Consider the following 19,124-nt stretch of genomic DNA (forward strand, 5'->3'; position numbering starts at 1 on the left):
ACTGAGCCACCCAGGCACCCCTGACAGAAATATTAATAATAGCTAATAGTTACTAAGCACTTGCTATGTGGTAGTTATTGTGCAAGAACATCACAACATTATCTCGTGTACTCTTCACGGAAACACTTATGGTAGATTCTATCATTATTCCCAATGTAATGATGTAGAAAGAGAGGTGTAGAAAAAGGCAAGTCATTTTCCCAGGGTCAAAGGGCTAGCAGGTAGTAGAGGTAGAACTTGAGCACAGATTCAGCTAACATCAAAACCTCAACTGTTAACCACCACTATACTGAGAAGTGAAATGAAAAACAGAAAAAAAAAAAAGACTGATGTAGATAAGTATCACCATGTAAAATCAGTCTTAAATTATTCTTTGTATTAGTTAATAAAGGCAGTAATAGTGCCCTACTGACTTTCTCATAATACTATTTAAGCTAATTAAGAACAAATATGTCAGACAAAATGGGTTAGGAGACAAAAGGAACAAGAAACCCAAGCTGGAAGACTTTGGGGGAAGAAGGTACAGAACAACATAATAGCAACGTAACAAATATTTAAAAGGATGTACTGGTGAAAGGAAGGAAATAGATGAGTACATGTTTTGGGGGTGGGAGATTTTTTTGAATTTTAAGCAAGAGGAATTGAGAAAGTTTTATCTGTCAGGTCAGAGTTGTTGGAAACCTAAACCAAAGTTATGTTTTCAATCCAATACAAATTCCTAATATTTTTCTCCCACATTGTGAAGTATCAGTGCTCAAATTAAAGTTTTGACAAGCTCAGTAAAAAGATTTGTGTATGGTTCTAAATGAAATTAATTTTCACATGCAAGCACTAAAAAGTAAGCACTGAAAAATATCAAAACCATTTTTTAAAATGTTAAATATACCACAATACTTGAAAGATCTTTGACTAAATTTATAATCATTTATTGATATATAGTGGAAAGTATGGTGAATGCTTTGATGTGTTTCTAATCTTTTAAAGCAGATCTCTTAGTATTCAAAACTATGTAGTAATAAAGTGTCTAGAAAATCTCTTAATGTGCTCTGGATATATTTTCAGTTACAAGAAATCATGTTAAACGTATGGAAGTAAACAGAAAACATTCCCAAACAAGTTATCATTCCAAAGGAGACCAGAGCTCCATGTACTAGATCTATACGTGGCTTATGCGCAGCTTACAAGCTTAATCCATAATTCCTATCATCAGTTGTGAAAGACAGCATTGGACATTTTCTCTTAGAGCAGGATTTGGCAGCACTATTGACATTTGGATAAGTCTTTGTTGTGGGAGGCTGTCCTGTGCATTGAAGGATGTCTAGTAGCATCCCTGATCTCTACCCACTAAATGTCAGCAGTAGCACCCCACTGGTAGACAAAAAAATTATTAATTAAAAGAGAAAGAGAGTCTCCAGACATTGCCAAAAATTCCCTGGCAAAATCCCTGCTCCCCACCCCCAGTTGAGGTCCACTGTCTTCAAGCATTTGTCATCTCAGTGATGCAGTTTGTAGTTATCTAATATTTCCATTATAAACCCCATACTTTTTTTTAAATGCCACTTTACATGTTAACACCAAGAAACATGGAGAGAGGAAGTGGGGAAGAAGCAGTGATTCTGTTACTATATTTTGAAGACTTTTTATTCAAAACAGTCCCCTGCTGGGTCTTTCATTTTTGTATAGCTCTAACCACTTATAGGCAGTATTGTTTCAACCCAGTATAAAATATAGGTCAATTTAAGGAGAGTGTTTAGATTCTGTAGTAAAGTTAAGCCTAACTCTGTAACCACTGAAAACAATAAATTGTGGCAGAACATCAACTACCTTGTATCAGCAAGTATACTGTTTATAATGAATGAATTTCTTAGAATGAAACAATTGAATAAAATTCTTGTAACATTCAGTTACTTCTTTGTAAAACATTTTCATAAGACTTGAAAAGTGTCTAAAATATTAACATCCTAATGATTGGCTTTACCTAAATGTAAAAAGAAAGATTAGGTATTTTCAAACTTTAGCTTCTGTCCCAAACTTGGGTATCTCACCAATTTCAGAAAACCTCAATTTTCATGATTTCTTCATGGTCCATAGCATTTTGCCTTCTTTTGTCAATTGGTAATTACTTTTCTGCTTTTCTGTCTCTTTGCCCTGGCTTATACTGCATGTACACAAACGCACAATTGCAAACACGCACATATCCTTTGGATTTTAAAAGCATCAGAATTGATATTATTTGCTAGACAAAGAATGAGCTGGAGTATTTGTTTATAAGAAGAGAGAAAGAAAAACTTATTTTCTAGAACTTGTGTGTTATATAATGAATACTCAAATAATTGAAATTAATTTCACGTAAAGTAAAATAAAGACAATAAAACTGATGATTTGATGAGGATCTGTAGTGTTGAATGGGTAGAGTTGAAAACTACTAACCTAAAACTTTAATGGAAGTAAGTAAAAGATAATTTATTTTTTTAATGGATAAGTTATTTAATTAGGTTCTTTGAGAAATTTAGAACACCAATTTGTGAGGATAAACTCCATTTGTGAGAGAAAACACAGTGTATAGTTAGATAGCCCTGAAGCTGAGGAACAGCTTTGATTTTTGGCAGAATTTGCAAAATTTCTGATTTCTGATCAACCTTGCACTTCTGTGTGATCTCATATTTCTCCTTCTCTATGTTGAAGATTTCACCTTTCTGATATGGGTTTACACAATTCTTCTTGAAGTAAGCATCAGTGAGATGCTTTGGGATTTTCACAGTTGAGATCAATTTTGGTGGAGGTGGCAATGACAGATTTCTGGTGTGTTCTACACAGAGGAACTCAACTGAGGGCCAGAGGTCCAGTCACAAGTAGCAAGCCACTGCTCAGTTGCTTCAGGGAAACCACCCTCTTGCCTCTGTGGTACCCAGTGAGGATGATCAGAATGGTCCCAGGAGTGATACTTGCTCACAGTTTTCTCACATGCTGCCTGAAAGGTTTTTTACTGTGGCTCAGCATCTTTCAAGGTGCATCTTCAGTCGGATAATACCTAGGCATTTTATGAAGTTTAACCACTCGGGTACCACCATTCTTGTCACCACCAACTGGTTTAGTGACAGTAGCAAGAACCTTCTCTTTCTTTTTCTTCTCAGCCCAGAATTTAGCTGCTGAATACTTCCTCTTGTATATGGTCTTTATGGAATACAGAGCCGATCAGGAATATCTGCCAATTCCTCTGACTAGGACAGGATTTCTCCTTCTTTGGTGTTTTAGCCTTGAGGTTACCCTTCTTAACCTTGCCACCAGGATCAGCTTTGGTTTCAGGTTTCTTCTCAGTTTTTTTACCCACCATCTTGCAAGATGGGTAAAAGCAGTAAAGGAGAAATGAAGGGGAGGAAATCGGAGGGGCACGAACCATGAGAGACTGTGGACTCTGAGAAACAAACTGAGGGTTCTAGAGGGGAGGGGGTGGGAGGATGGGTTAGCCTGGTGATGGGTATTAAAGAGGGCACGTACTGAACGGAGCACTGGGTGTTAAACGAAAATAGTGAATCATGAATCACTACATCAGAAACTAATGATGTATGGTGACTAACATAACATAATAAAATTAAATTTAAAAAAAGAGCAGTAAAGGAGAATTTAGAAAAATATTCTTAGATATATGTTTCCAAAATGGAAATTCAAAAGGAAAACTTTTGAGACCAAAATGATTTACTTATTCATCAACAAACACTTACATTGAAAAATCTCCCATGTGTTAAGAACAGTATAAACTCTGGGGCTACAAAGATAATTAAGATATAACCCATTTAGAAAGAAAACAAGTGATTATAATATAGCATTGACCTACAACAATAGACACATATATAAAGTAGGATGGAAGCATAGAGAAAGGAGCAACTCACTTTGCCTGTGAAGATTTCACAAAGGATATGTCATGCCTTAGTGTGGTCTTGAAGGAATGTGTAGGAGTTCATCACGCAGACAAGGTGGGCAAGTAGGGAGCAAGGAATTAATTGCAGGTGCTGGGGTGGGGTTGCTTGTGCAAAAACACAGAGATATGAGAAACATGATTCTGAACTAAACACTGCTGGAGCACAAAGCCAGCATGAAAGGCAGCAGTGAGAGATGAGACTAAAGGAGTGGGTACATGTGGAGAGGCCAAGTAAACTGATCTTTGGATGTTAAATCAGAGATTTATCAGAGCTAAGAATAATCACCAGGTGGTTTAAATACAGGTGAGAGGGCAGGAATTATTTCACGGGAAATCCAACAAGTGTAGAGAGCTCATGACCTCTTCCATGTGGTAATATATCCATAAGTGATATAGATTGAATTCCTTTAACATTTGCATTATACCCATAAGTAAATTCTGGCTGCTTTTTGCAACCACCATGGTAATAATTGATTCACAGGAGAATCATCAAGGGATTAAAACCATTGGGTAAAACATTTGTGGGGGAACAGGATATTTACACAGACTCACAGTACTTCCCACAGATTGTTTATTCATTTCAAAAAGTAGATCAGCCTTCAAAGTTAGCATCACCAATAATGAACAAACTGAAATCATCTGCCTCAAAATGCAATGCTTTGAAGAAGATATAGCATCACTTACGTAATATTCCTGCCCAAAATGCGTAACTTGAATCTACTCATGAGAAAACACCCAGGTAACTGGCCTTTTCAAAATGTGTCAGTGTCAGATAATGAAGGGAACCATCAACCATCAAGGAAAAGGCAACCTACAGGTGGGAGAAGATATTCAGAAATGATGTATCTGATAAGGGGTTAACATCCAAAATATGTAAAGAACTCATACAACTCAATATCAAAAAAAAACAAGCTGATTAAAAAATGGGCAGAGGACCTAAATAGATATTTTTTTAGAGAAAACATACAGATGGTCAGCAGACACATGAAATGATGCTCAACATCACTAACCATCAGGGAAATGCAAATTAAAACCACGAGATATCACCTCATACCTGTTAGAGTGGCTATTGTCAAAAAGACAAGAAATAGTGTTGGCTAGGTTGTGGAGAAAGGGGAAGCCTTGTGCACTGTTGGTAGGAATGCAAACTGGTGCAGTTACTATGGAAAACAATATGAGGTCCCTCAAAAAGTTAAAAATAGGGGTGCCTGGGTGGCTAGGTTGGTGAGTGTCTGACTCTTGGTTTTGACTCAGGTCATGATCTCATGGGTTGTGAGATCAAGCCCCAAGTTGGGCTCTGTGCTCAGCGGGGAGTCTGCTTGAAGATTCTCTCCTTCTGCCCCTCCCCACACTCACACACAAGCACTCTCTCTCTCTAAAATAAATAAGTCTTAAAAAAATTAAAAATAGAACTACCATACAATCCAGCAATTCCACTTCTAGGTATTTATCTGAGAAAAAAAGGAAAATGAAAACACTAATTCAAAAAGACATATGCACCCCTATGTTCATCACAGCATTATTTATAGTAGCCAAGATGTAGAAGCACCTAAATGTTCATAAATAGATGAATGGATAAAGAAGATATGGTATATATACACAATGGAATATTACTCAACCATTAAAGAGCATGAAATCTTGCCATTTGCAACATGCATGGACCTAGAGGGTATTATGAATTTAAGTGAAATAACTTATAAGTGAAATAAGTCAGAGAAAGATAAACACCATATAATTTCACTTATATGTGGAATCTAAAAAAAAAAAAGAGCAAACAAAACAGAAACAGACTCATAGGTACAGAGAACAAATTGGTGGTTGCCAGAGGGAAAGGGAGCGGGAGGATGCAGAGAATAGTTGAAGGGAATTAGGTGGTACAATTTTTCAGTTATAAAGTATATAAGATACAGGGATGTAATATAGGGAATATGGTCAATAATATAACAACTTCTTATGGTGACAGATGGTAACTAGACTTATTGCGGTGACCATTTTGTAATGTGTATAAATGTTAAATTACTATTTTGTATACCTGAAACTAATAGCATATTGTATGTCAATTCTTCAATTTAAAAAAATATATCAATTTCATGAAAGACAAAGAAGAGTTGAGGAACTGTTCCAGATTAAATGTGATTAGAAATACTAATGCTCCATTCCAGACTGGATGCTTAAAAAAGGTGGTGGGGGGCACCTGGCTGGCTTATTCGGTTAAGCATCTCCCTTTGGCTCAGGTCATGATCCGAGGGTCCTGGGACCGAGTCCCGCATCAGGCTCCCTGCTCTTTGGGGAGCCTGCTTCTCTCTCTGCCCCTCCCCCACCACACTTGTTCTAGCTCTCTCTCTCAAAAATAAATAAAAATACTCTTAAAAATTAAATATTTTTTTAAAAAGGGTGGGGGACTATAAAAGACGTTGTTAGGACAAATGGTAAAATTTCAATATGGACTATATAACAGATAACAATATTTGATCAATGTTAAATTACTAAACTTGATTATTGCAGTTATGTAAGAGCATATCTTGTTCCTAGGATCTACTTGCTGAAGCATTTAGGGATGAAGAGTCTTGACATTTGTAATTACTTTCAAATGGATCAGCAATAATAACAATAATAAAGATGGATGGATGGTTAAAATGAATGTAGCAAAATAGTAATGATAGGTGAATCTAAGTAGTGCGTATATAAATGTTCATAGCACTTTCTGAAGCTTTAATTTTTTTAAAAAAAAATTTGGAAACCTGAAACCACCAAACCCAAGGGAAGTGAACCTCACACAAAGTAAAAGCAATAAAAGTTTTTGGAGAATTAAAAATACAGCCTGCATTAATATTGAGAAGGGTGGGAGCCAATTAGAGAAGATAAACCTCTTCTGGTAAAGGACAGAAGTTGTTTCAGGTCTTTTTAGAGGCCTTTACTAGATATTTTGCTCAGAGATACTGTGGCCCAGCCTAAGCCTGCCTATCAGTCTGATACAGTAAGTGTACCTTTGTGCTGCCAGTAACCTTGACACCCCTACTGACTGTGATTTACCTGCCAAAGCCCTGGCTACCAACTGTCAAAAGCCACATTTGGAGAGATTCCCTATCTACTAATCAAACATCCTTTTGCCTTACAAAATATTAATCATTGTCCACATTTTGTAATTATAATTCTACATTTTAGGAAAACAGTACAGCAAGCATGTAGAACATCAGTATAGTTTATATTCAAACCAATTTTTCTTTTTCTTTTAAACATTTTATTTATGGGATGCCTGGGTGTCTCAGTCGTTGAGCATCTGCCTTCGGCTCAGGTCACGATCCCAGGGTCCTGGGATCGAGCCCCGCATTGGGCTCCCTGCTCAGTGGGGAGCCTGCTTCTCCCTCTCCCACTACCCTGCTTTTGTTCACTCTCTCGCTGTCTCTCTGTCTCTGTCAAATAAATAAAATCTTTAAAAAAATAAAGATTTTATTTATTTGAGAAAGAGTGAGAGTGAGCTCGAGCAGGGGGGCGGGGCAGAGGGAGAGGGAGAAGCAGACTCCCTGCTGAGCAGGGAGCCTGATACAAGGCTCAATCCCAGGACCCTGGGATCATGACCTAAGCTGAAGACAGAAGCCTAACCCACTGAGCCACCTAGGTGCGCCTCAGACCATCTTTTCTAATGCTTCTTTATAGAAAGGTGCTCCACATTAGAATTCATACCTTAATGAACTTGATTTTTTCCTATTGGAAAATAGCAGTGAAGGATCCCATTTTAATAATACTTTTTTTAAGTGTCATAGCAGACCATCTCTTTACTATTGGTTTATAGATTGTAATAGTCAAAAACACCATGGATGTAAAACTTCTTGTATAATGATTTTGTGTGCCAAGTTCTTCCAGTTCAGGAAGGAAGGAAGGAAGAAAAAAGTTCAGAACAAAATTAATTGGAAGGTTATCCTGAACTTTCAGTGAACCTTGGGAGGAAAAAAAAAAAATCATAAGACAGTGATTTGGAGATCACTTTTCTGGGAACTATGTAGTAAATTATTCCCCTTTCCAGAAACTCAGTAGTTCTGATCTCCCCTACCAGGATCTGAGAGCTCTGAAGAGTTTATTTTATTGCAGGAATGTCATTTGTATATTTTGTATCTAGCAGAACAGGTTGATGTATGTGACAAGACTATGACTTTAACTGAGTAGTTTGTTCAAGGGCTTAAGCAGCTCAAATACTTCTTCTTTAGGAAACTTTTCATCCTATGTATAGGCATATGTGCGGTTCCTTTTCATGCAGTCAGGTAAGTACTAAAGAGTTATGGGAGCTTTAAAGAGAGTCCTGTTTGGAAATCAGAAAGTGCATGAGCTTTTTCCAAGTGCAAATCCAGACATGTTATGGGACCTCAGAAGTCTAACCATGGCAGCAGTAGGATTTGTCCAGAACACTGCTCAAATCCTTGCCTTTGCTTCTGGTACCCTGATTTCATCACTGTCTTCCAACACAGCTTCATCTTCAGGCTTTAAATTTCTAGTTTTCCCCTTTGTTCAGTATTGAGTGCTTCCCCCCCCCCCTTAAGCTAGAGATCATGTGACCTGTCCAGTATGTTTTTTAGATTCTCAGCAGAGTTCTGATTCGTAATGATAAAACCCTAATCCTTACCTATTATGCCTTCTAATTTTCTCTCAGTTAAGTCTCATTACTTCAGAATGTGGCCTTGAATCCCCCAACAGCTGCAGTTGAATTACCTATAGTATCTCAGGAATGTTCCATGATTTCTTGGTCTGTCTTCAGTAACAGTAAAGAACTCTGTACTAAACCCCACTCCCTACTTTTAAAGCACATACTAGCCATCCACATTCTAGATACCCAAGCCCTATCTTGTTTCTTTAATTTTTTTATTTGAGTAAAGTTGACACACAGTGTTCTGTTACTCTCAGGTATACAGTGTAGGGATTCAGTTTCTTTATACGGTGATGCCGAGCTCGCCAGGGTAGCTGCCATGTGTCACTGTACAACACTGTACACTATTACAGCACCATTGGCTACGTGCTGTACGCTCTTCCTTTTATTCCAGTGACTGCTTCATGCCGGTATCCCCTTTACCCATTTTGCCCACCCCCCTCCCATCTAGAAACCATCAGTTTGTTCTCCGTATTTGATAGGTCTGATTCTGCTTTTTGTTTGTTTATTCATTTGTTTTCTTAGATTCCACATGAGTAAAATCACATGGTATTTTTCTTTCTCAGTCTGACTTATTTCACTTAGTGTGATACCCTCTGGATGTATGTGTGTTGTCATAAATCTCTATGTCAAATCACATCATTAAAGAACTATATTCCACTGTTTACAACCCTATGCCTATAGTAATTCATCCCTGTAGGGAGGCATTATTAGAGTTATGATTAAATTGTTTGCTTTTATTATGGTTTTAAGAAGGAAGATATGTGGTCATTTGATTGCAAGAAATAAAGATTTACTCAGGTTTTCTAAATAATTTGTGGGAGGCTAGTCTAGGAATACATATACTTATAAGAAAGACAGATCTCTTGGCTTCACAAAAACCAAGAAAGTGAGGTACAGCCTAGTCTCCTCAGAATGTATTTTGTTAATGAGAGCTCTGAACCAGCAGCTATTTCACTTTTTGTTCTAGATAATTTTTCTCTCCAGATTCTTGCTTATTGATAAGTTGTTTATTCATGACTCTGCTTCCCATCTGGAGCAAACTTTGTATATCGCTTTTATCACTTCCCCTCTCTGCATAGCACCCACCCTCCTGACCCAGAAAAAGAGGATCTAGTTGATTCATTTGATTGCTTTCACAGCTGTTTGGATAGAATTTTTGTAAACAAATACCCTAAATCAAATGAGGTGAGAGAGGTAGAAAAGGGGAAACTGTACCTGCAGGAGGATTTTTACATAAGTTGCAGCCTAGGACTCTTTCCCCAAGCAGTGACTGGGCAGAAACACAATAAAATAGGGCTTGGGTTTTAGAGGCATTCAGAGTCCTAATGTATTTGGTATGAGGGTATTTTTGGACATTCAGTAAAGACAATATCTCAAGGCTTTTTCATATCATCTAGGTTCTGTTACATAAAAATCTACATAATAATTCAATTTTTCATGATAGGACAATCTCCTCCAAAGAACACTCAACTTATTTGTTTTTTTGCCTTAGCTATCAGGAGGCTCGAATGTACATTTATGCTTGATTCCAGCAGCTGTCCTTAGCTAGGGGACTAGGTATCATGTTTTTCTCCTGCACACCTTTGAGAGTTTATCCTTTCTTTAACGGCCTACTGTTGATACATTTTTATTCATCATATTATAAACCACCTCAAATTATCCTCAAAATGAGCATACTGTTAATAATAAAGTGTCCTGTAACTTATCATGTATAGATTTGTAGCAATTACATTTGAGAAAAGAACAAAACAAGGGTTAACAATTATACTTTTAAATTGAGATCAAAAGCAATATGTCAATATTATATGTAAAAACCACACCTAATAACATTTTAATGAAAAGTACGCGAGAACCAGTGAACCAGAGACTGATACACTGTTGTTAGCTAAAGTCCATATTTTATTCAGAATTCCTTAGTTTTTACCTAATGTCTTTTTAGTTCCACAATCCTATCCAGGATATCACACTGCATTTAGTCCTGTTGGTTGTGACGGTTTCTCAGACTTACCTTATTTTTGATGACCTTGAGAGTTTTGAGGAGTACTGGTCAGACATTTTGTAGAATATTCCTTCATTTGGATTTGCAGATGTTTTCCTCATAATTGGATTGTGGTTAAGGGTTTTTGAGAGGAAGACCACAAAAATAGAATGCCATGTTCCTGACATATCAAGGGTATCTATTTTTTTTCCAAAGATTTTGTTTATTTATTTGTCAGAGAGAGGACAAGCAGGGGGAGAAGCAGGCTCCCCGCTAAGCAAGGAGCCTGCTGCAGGACTCGATCCCAGAACCCTGGGATCTTGACGAGCCGAAGGCAGGCACTTAACCGACTGAGCCACCCAGGTATCCCTCAACGGTATCTATTAATATTATCATCATTGATGTTGACAGTGATTACCTGGCTGAGATAGTGTGGACTTCAGCTAACAACAGTGTATCAGTCTACAGTGTCCAGCTTTGGTTCACTTAAACAACAGACTTCCATTATTCTTTAGAATCACACAAAACTAGCAAAGAGAAACCAAAACACAAACTCCTTCTTTGACAAAATCAGAAAACATGTTGAATCTCAAATCACGTGTATTATGAAGCACAATGAAGGTAAAGAGGAATGCAGAAAGATACCAAGAGAAAATTTCCAGGGTTACAGATCCCCGGCAAAACCAACAGAACACAGTTCTCTAAAGTGGAATATGCTGAGGAGCCAAATCAACCATTCCTAGTTTGGAACAAATGCAATTGGTGACCAGGGTAGTGCTTCCCAATTGGGCATAAAAGAGAAACAAAGAATATTGGAGAACCCATGGAATCACATTGAAAAACCATATTTACAGGAAGCAATGTGCTGGTGGAGCAGGATTAAAAAAAGATTATGAGTTCTGAGTTGTCCTGTAACTGCTGATCTCAGGTGGCAGGAGAGAAGTAAAGACTAAATAAAGGCTATAATTCACACACACACAATTTTGTAAGATGAGAATTTTTGCTGGCTTGAAGTTCAGGCCTGGATCCAGTCTGATATACATTACTGCAAAAAATTGGTTCAGGAGATACTCATTTGATTGAAAGATGGGCAAAATTTTAAAAAGGGTTGGGGAAGGAGTTATAATCTGCTTGGATTCTATACCAAGGGAGAAATCTTTTCTGGAAGGCTGCACTAGAAATTGAATGAGACAAAAACCTCACTTTTCACTGTTACCTTTTTGTGCTTTCTAAGTTCAAAAGAAATTTAGTGCAGTAAGAAAAAGAATAAGGGCTTTGAAAAAAATAATAAAGTCATTTAGACATTTGCAAAAAAATCTGAATACAAATCCTTTCGGATTTTTTACTCCTTTTTATCCAGTCTTTCATTTGCTTTCACCATATGTAATTTGACAGCCGTTTCTTCTGATGGCTTTCCTTTATCAAGCCTTTCACAAAGGCATCCAATTTATAGAAAAAACTTCTCCTTTTGCATTAATATTTCATTCTTTATGTAATATTTACTTATATCAAGTTTAGGAACAAATACATTTGACTCAGTAAACAAAGTTCTGCTGGTGTGAACAGAAGCATATGTGTTGTAAAAAGCGGCCTGCAAACCACAAGTGTTCAGTGTACTATAGGCATCTATGGTTTTGAAAAAAAATCAGCAAGTAATGCTTGTTGATGGATTTGTTAAGTGGATGTTAGAGGAAATTACCTTAAATATGAACATATGTCCTTATTGTGTTCTTGTTGCCTTTGAAACTTATTCTCTAGGACATATAGGTACATCATTTTAAATCTTAATTTTACTCAAAAAAATGTTTATTGAGCTCCTATGTATTACACGCATAGAAACAAGTGAAAGTAAATATTTCATGTACTTGCTGAAATTAAACAATATCAGTAGGATGTTAATGCTGGTTTTATTTATGATATGCTAAATAAACGAGGTACAGAAGATATTAACGAAAGAACTTATATTGACTTGTTCCATGCGTATCCTTAGAGTTCTTCAGACACTGAAGTTTGTTTTAAATTGTTACGTTGATTTTACTTAGAGGTATGTTTGCTAAAGAAAAACTTTTTTTTAACTGTTGTTAAATTTCTTGTTGTTGTTTTATCTTGAAGCTGCCAGAAAGAGTTATAATGGACTACTACGAGAAGTATAAGCCTAGAATGAATGAGCTGGAAGCTTTTAATATGGTAAATCTCAGAATTAAACCTATTAAATTGGGTATGTTGCTAGACTTAAATAGGGTTCTATTAAATTTTATTATGGGACCAACCAATCTATGTTGTTTTTCTCTTACTGCAGAAAAACGCTTTTGGATCATTTCCTATTTCAGAACTATATTAGGTGTCAGTAATGTAATAAAGAGAACACATGGTAGATTTCTCTTAAAGTGTATCATAAATGCACAGAAAGAAATTTCAGAGTTCTTTGAACACATATTGGTCTCAATGCAGTTATTTCACAAGCATTCCTTTTAATGAATTTTACTCTTACTACCTTTGAAAGCTCTCTATCACATATGTATGACTGCCTTTGGATTCTACCTCAAAGTCATTCAAAGGACATTCTTTTCCTATTATCATTAAAGAAAAACTTTTGATCTCTGCAGTATTCATTTTCTGAAGATATACAATTGGTACTGGAGATTTGGCCTTATATAAATTTCTGTAGATATATTTTCTTAAACATAAGTGTTAAGCTAGTCTTTTTTTTTTTTTTTAAGTTCTGCCAACCTATCTTGTTCTTTCTTTTAGTTGAAAGTTGTTCTGGCTCCTTGTATAGAGACATTGATTCTTCTAGATCGACTTTGCTACCTGAAAGAACAGGTAAATCATGACATTTTAAAATACATAATATCTTCATTAAATCCAGTAAATGGATCCACTTATATCTAGGATAAGTTTCTTTTACATAAAACTAGTCAGATAATTTTTCTCATTATATTTTCCAAGTTTAAATATTCATCCTATCTCTTTTTAAACATAAACATATGTACAACAGATGTTTTCAGCAAGGCTGCTATAATAAAAGTTTTATTCTTTAATTGTATGGTAATTACTATACAGTAGGCAGTAAACACAAGAATCGTATATGACATATTATATAGCCAAAATTAATAAAGGCCAGATATAAAAGATAGTATGTATATTTTCATTTTATAAGAATTTACCTTTTAAATCACTTTGGGATTTTGGACATATGTACTCTGCAGTATAAAAACTTCTTTCTGATCAGTGCAAATTACTTTTGTTCTTTTCCTAGTCATGTTTGTTTTACCTATGTTGAATGCCCCCAAAAATTGTTTTCTTGGTTATCTTTAGGGAAAATGTTTTTTTGCAGATTTTACTCTGAGCTGTGATCAGAATAGTTATGTGAACTATTTAAATTAAACCCATACGTGGATTCAGCCTTAAGTTTCCATCATTAAGTACTTTATTTTAAGAATTTTGTTTTATCATAGTGAGTAGTTTTAGTTCTTTTCAACAGGCTATTTGGAACAAATGGATTTTAATAAATGTTTGCTTCTGTTCTAATTTGTATTTTTATGGAAAAAGGCAATTTTTAAATATTTGGATTTGTGTACTTTCTTAAGCTACCAACTAACTCAGAATCACTGGAAATCTTAGGTTTCCAAATTTATAGGTGACCAAATTAGACCTGTTTTACTAGGTACTCACTATTTCCCTTTTCAAAACAACTTCCGTTGACCTAAATAAAATAAGTAAATGGTAAAAAATTAATAAAATAAGTAAATAGTATGCATGAAGATTAATAGATTGGTAATGAAGTGAAAGAAATCATTAATTTGTTTAATACTTTAAATATTGTTTAAATAATATTTTGTTTAATAATATTTAAATAATATTTTAAATAGTATAAATAATATTATAAGAGTAACATTTACATTAGAGAATTTTAAATGAAGAATATAAAAAAATAAAAACAATTCCATCTGTCAGCATTAATTTAAATTTTTGGTATGTTTTTTAGTGCCTTTCTCTAATATATATATGCCACACATATATGTATGAGTATATTATGCCTACTTTAATTAAAATTGGAATCAAATTATAAGTAGAGTTTTGCATATAATTTGTTTCATTCTATTCAGAATTTTCCCATCTCATTAAATATACTACAGAAGCTGAATAATGTTTCATTGTATAATAATTTGTTTCAGTAATACCCAATTGTTTTTGACTACTTCAAAGAGTAACCTTGTAGTTCACTATTTATGTACATCTTTATTTCCCCAGCATAATTTTCTTTTACATAGTTTGTTTTTATGTTGTTTTTATATTACAATATATAGTTTGATTCATCTTTCATTCTTATCTTCAACAAATTGCTATGTGTTTAAATCACTTATCAATTTGCAGGAAGATATTGCATGGGCTACACTTGTGAAGTTGTTTGATCCTGTGAAATCTCCCAGATGTTACGCTATTATTGCCCTGAAGAAGCAGCAATGATTTCATTTGAAGCAAGGTATTAGATGTATCTGTTTATGGAACTGATTGCTAATTTTGTTCTTCTAAACATTTGTGTTGTATTGTGTAAATATTTGAAAAACCTTGCTCTATATTTTAAATAAACAATAAAATATTAGCTAACAACAGAATACCATAATCCATTTTTCCGTTGTCAAAGCATACATTAATAAAATAAGAACTCATGAAAATACTAAAAAAGGATTGACCTACATTCCTGAGTTAGTATATCAATAGGACATTGTAATCTGACATTCGTTTTCTGTTCTATATTTGAGACCCTTGATATTTGCTACATACCACATTTTGACGTTTACTGACTTAAAAAAAACTTTTATTGGCAGAGGAATGGTAGAGGTGTGTATATAGTAAAATTAGTTGGTACAGAAGATCATTTGCATTTTCCTCCAGATTTTGGAAGGATTTTCCATGTTATCCAGAGGGGAAAATCCACATTCAAAGGAAAGAAACACCCAGGAACCAGGCAGACATAAAAAGTGCTTAATATGTGTTTTAGTCTAAGTTACGTGAGGAAATATTCTGTGCCCTTAAAGGAATTTACATCTTGTGAGGTAATCACTTTATGATTCTTGAAGCTATTTATCTTAGTAAAATAAAGGGATGGGTTGCACTTAATGGAATTACGTTGTGCTCTGTAGAAAGCCAATCAGAGAAAAGCAGGAGTATAGGAAAGAAGGCCAGCACTGTGCCTGGTATGGTGCAGCTTCTTTTCATCTGCAGAAATCTTGAGGTTCTAATATACACAGAAGAGATGGACAGTTGGGGGAAAGCTTCCTTGATGCTCAGCAAAAGACTATGTAAAATTCTCCCAGCCGAAGAAGCAACTACTCTCTTAAATTTTAGAGTCTATCCACAGATGGAAAGAATAACTTTTGCTTTGGGTTGTGATATTAAGTTTGCAGCCATTTTATATGTGAATGATCAGGTACTTTGTATAGCTAGTATAATAATGGGGAAATTAGCCATTTTTTAAGCTTATTATGGAAAATTTCAAATGTGTTCAGAAATGAAGAATCTAATGAATCCCCATGTACTCATCACAAACTTCAGTAATTATCAACTTTTTACCAATCTTGTTTCATCTGTACACTTACGAGCATGCACACACTAACATTTGCCACCCCACTCCCAGATACATAAAATCTTGAACTTTTTCCCTGATGAGTAAATATATAACATTATTTTCTCCTTATAATAAAGAAAAAAAACTTCATATGTGTAAAGCTCTGTTTAGTATAGAGAAGTGAATTCCAACTGTTTCAATAGCAAGGAAACTATAGTAACTTCCCTGTGTCTTAAAACATTGTCAGAAAGTACATTTACCAATTAATGTTTTCCATTTTTATTAGAGACATTTGTGTGACTCAAGCTAATCCACATGAGAGAACCTGTATGATCACACTGAGATGATAATATTTCAGCAAATAAAGCAAAGAAATATCCTATTTTGGTAGGGCTAAAGCTTTATAAGTATCAATCCCCATTTCAATGTTTGTAGACTCTCGTCTCATAAAAACTGCTCTTGGAGAACTCAATTCAGTTTACAGTTGAGCTGAGGAATGTGGGGTATTCGCAGAAGCATAAGTTATGACAGTTACATTCTAACTGGGCTAAAGCAAGACTCTTAATATCTGACAGCCTCATTTGTAAAGTGGGGTTTCATTTAATTTTCAGTTTAGAAACATTTATTGAATGATTGTCATGTGTCAGAGGTTATGCTAGGCACTGACAGCATGGAGACAAGGTATGTCCTTGTTCTTAAAGAGCTCACAGTCTAGTGGGGAAGACAACAAAAGTTCTGTAATCAGTACTGTAATTATGGTATGAGGCTGAGAGGGTCAGGACATAGGATCCTTTATAGTATCTTCAAATAGGTAGACTTCGGGGGTAGATAGACTCAGTAATATTAGTAGCATAGCTTAGATTCATGTGAGTTAAATTGTGTGTCCTTGTGTAAGTCATTTTAGTATTCAGTATGCCTCAATTTCTCATCTGTAAAAAGAACATACAAACAGAATTTACTTACAAGGTTGTTAGGATTAAAGGAATAAATATGTTATTGAACTCCCCCAAAATATCTCTAGGCAATCTGTTAATAAAGCAAAACTGAGTTTATTAGAACTCTCTGTAGTAATAGAGAATTCTGCCTCGACAGTCTCTGAAGGTGAAGTCAGGAGAGGATATTTATAGGATTGTGAAGTCTGGGCTCAAGTGGTTTAAAAAGGTGGCTCTTTTCAGGTGGGGACCAGATTGTAATTTGGAAAAGTTCATGACAATAGTTTTATGATTAGTGTCTATAGCAAGGGAAGGGTCTCGAAGCAAGTCTTGTTAAGTAAACTGTTACTTGATGAGTGAGCTGTTTGCCAAGGTGAGCAGATTGTCCGAGATAAATTAACATACGAGTATTTCCTGAAACAATGAACTTATTTATTGGTTTACAGTCTTATCTTTCCTGGGCAGTTTTTCTTTAACAAACAAATAAATCATGTTGACACAGGTGGTTTCAGTTCTTAGACCCCATAGCTCTGTCATATTAATGCAGATGGTTGCAGTTCTCAATGTAAAGCAATTAATTCTTGGCACACAGTACATATATAAAGCAAATAGTATAGGGTAGTAGACTTACATCCAGATATGTCAGTAATTCCATTAAATATAAATTGAATGCTTCAATTATAAAAACAAAGATTGACTTACTGGAAAAATAGAGCCCAATAACATGTTAGTTAGAAGAAACACAACTAAAACAAGGGTACAAAAAGTTCAAAATTAATAGAAAAGGCATATTTGCAAATATTCATCAAAAGGAAAATGTATGAATATCAAAATAGATATTAGTTAATATCAGGCAAAAAATATTCTTGAAGATAAAGAGAAACCCTTCATAATGAAAAAGTTTCAGTTTGCCAGGAAAATATAATAATTATAAGTTGGTATTTAGTTAATAACATAATCTCAATATATAAAACAAAAATTAACTATAAAAGGAATCTGTAATCATGCTGGGAATATTTTCATGCTCCCATCAATCTTACGGGAAAAGCAAACAAAATCATAAAGATACAAGATTTGACCAATGAAAAAAGTAAAATTGACCTAATGGACAAATACAATAAACTGTCCCCAACCACTACATAATTTTTTTCAAGTACATGTGGAATTTTTTCAAAAAATGACCATGTCCTGGGCTTTGAGGTAAATTTTAATAAATTACCAAAAAATTGAAATTACAGTTTCTGACCCACAATGCATTTAAGCTAAAAAAATTGTTTTAAATCTAAGTAAAAAATTCCCATATACTTTAAACTTAAGAATTATACATGTAAACAACTTTTGAGTCAAAGAAGAAATCACAGTGGAAATTAGAAAATATTTTGAGTAATAATGAAAATAATTGAATTATAATGATAACACTGCACATCAAAACTTGTGGGATGAACTAAACCATGGTATAAGAAAACATTAGCTTTGAACACATATTAGAAAAGGCAGAGACTAAAAATCAAAAGACTAGTAGTTAGTGAAAGAAATGCACAGAGAGATGATTAACACCTTCAAAAGTTGGTTCTTAGATAATAAAATTCACACAACTCTGGCAAGACTAATCACTAAAAAGATAAACATACAAATAATCAGTATCAGGAATATAAAAGGGAACATGCCAATAAATTTGCCAGTGCATTTATGACAATAAATGTATGAAATGGAAAAATTTTTCAAAGAAACACAATATGCCGAAACAGCCTCAAGAAGGAAAATAAAATATGAATATTCATACAACTATTAAATTGAATCTGCAATTAATCTTTTATTTCCTACATTTCAATAAAAGTACTTTGTAGATGTGGCACAAAATTCAATCAACCACTGTCTGTTTACAATAGTATGACTAAGTATTCTAGACACTATAGGTTGGGGAGAAAAATTCATAGAATCTATCTTCAGTAGTTTATAATCTGTTCATTGAAACACATATAAGAGGCATATGGAAGAGTTAAGATTTAGATAATGACATTTGGGAAGAAAAAAAAGTGTGTACATAAACACACAGTCCTTTATTATGAACTGCCTTTGTC

At 34.7% G+C, this 19,124-nt stretch overlaps 1 protein-coding gene and 1 pseudogene across 4 annotated transcripts in view; one reads left to right on the forward strand and one right to left on the reverse strand.

Moving 5' to 3' along the window:
• Positions 1-19,124, forward strand: part of METTL25 (methyltransferase like 25) — a 182,168-nt gene that overhangs the window by 91,920 nt on the left and 71,124 nt on the right. For all 4 annotated transcript variants that reach the window (XM_088025281.1, XM_028105469.2, XM_028105470.2 and 1 more), the window contains exons 10-12: positions 12,652-12,726; positions 13,291-13,362; positions 14,917-15,025. In XM_088025281.1, coding sequence (XP_087881407.1) covers positions 12,652-12,726; positions 13,291-13,362; positions 14,917-15,009 — 240 coding nt within the window. In that variant the 3' untranslated portion in view covers positions 15,010-15,025. The remainder of the gene's footprint in view (positions 1-12,651; positions 12,727-13,290; positions 13,363-14,916; positions 15,026-19,124) is intronic.
• LOC114210969 (large ribosomal subunit protein eL6 pseudogene) lies at positions 2,510-3,334 on the reverse strand (annotated as a pseudogene).

Source organism: Eumetopias jubatus, unplaced genomic scaffold, assembly GCF_037043125.1.
Source record: "Eumetopias jubatus isolate StellerSeaLion01/CBP00866 unplaced genomic scaffold, mEumJub1_p1.0 scaffold_8, whole genome shotgun sequence".
Classification (NCBI taxonomy): domain Eukaryota; kingdom Metazoa; phylum Chordata; class Mammalia; order Carnivora; family Otariidae; genus Eumetopias; species Eumetopias jubatus.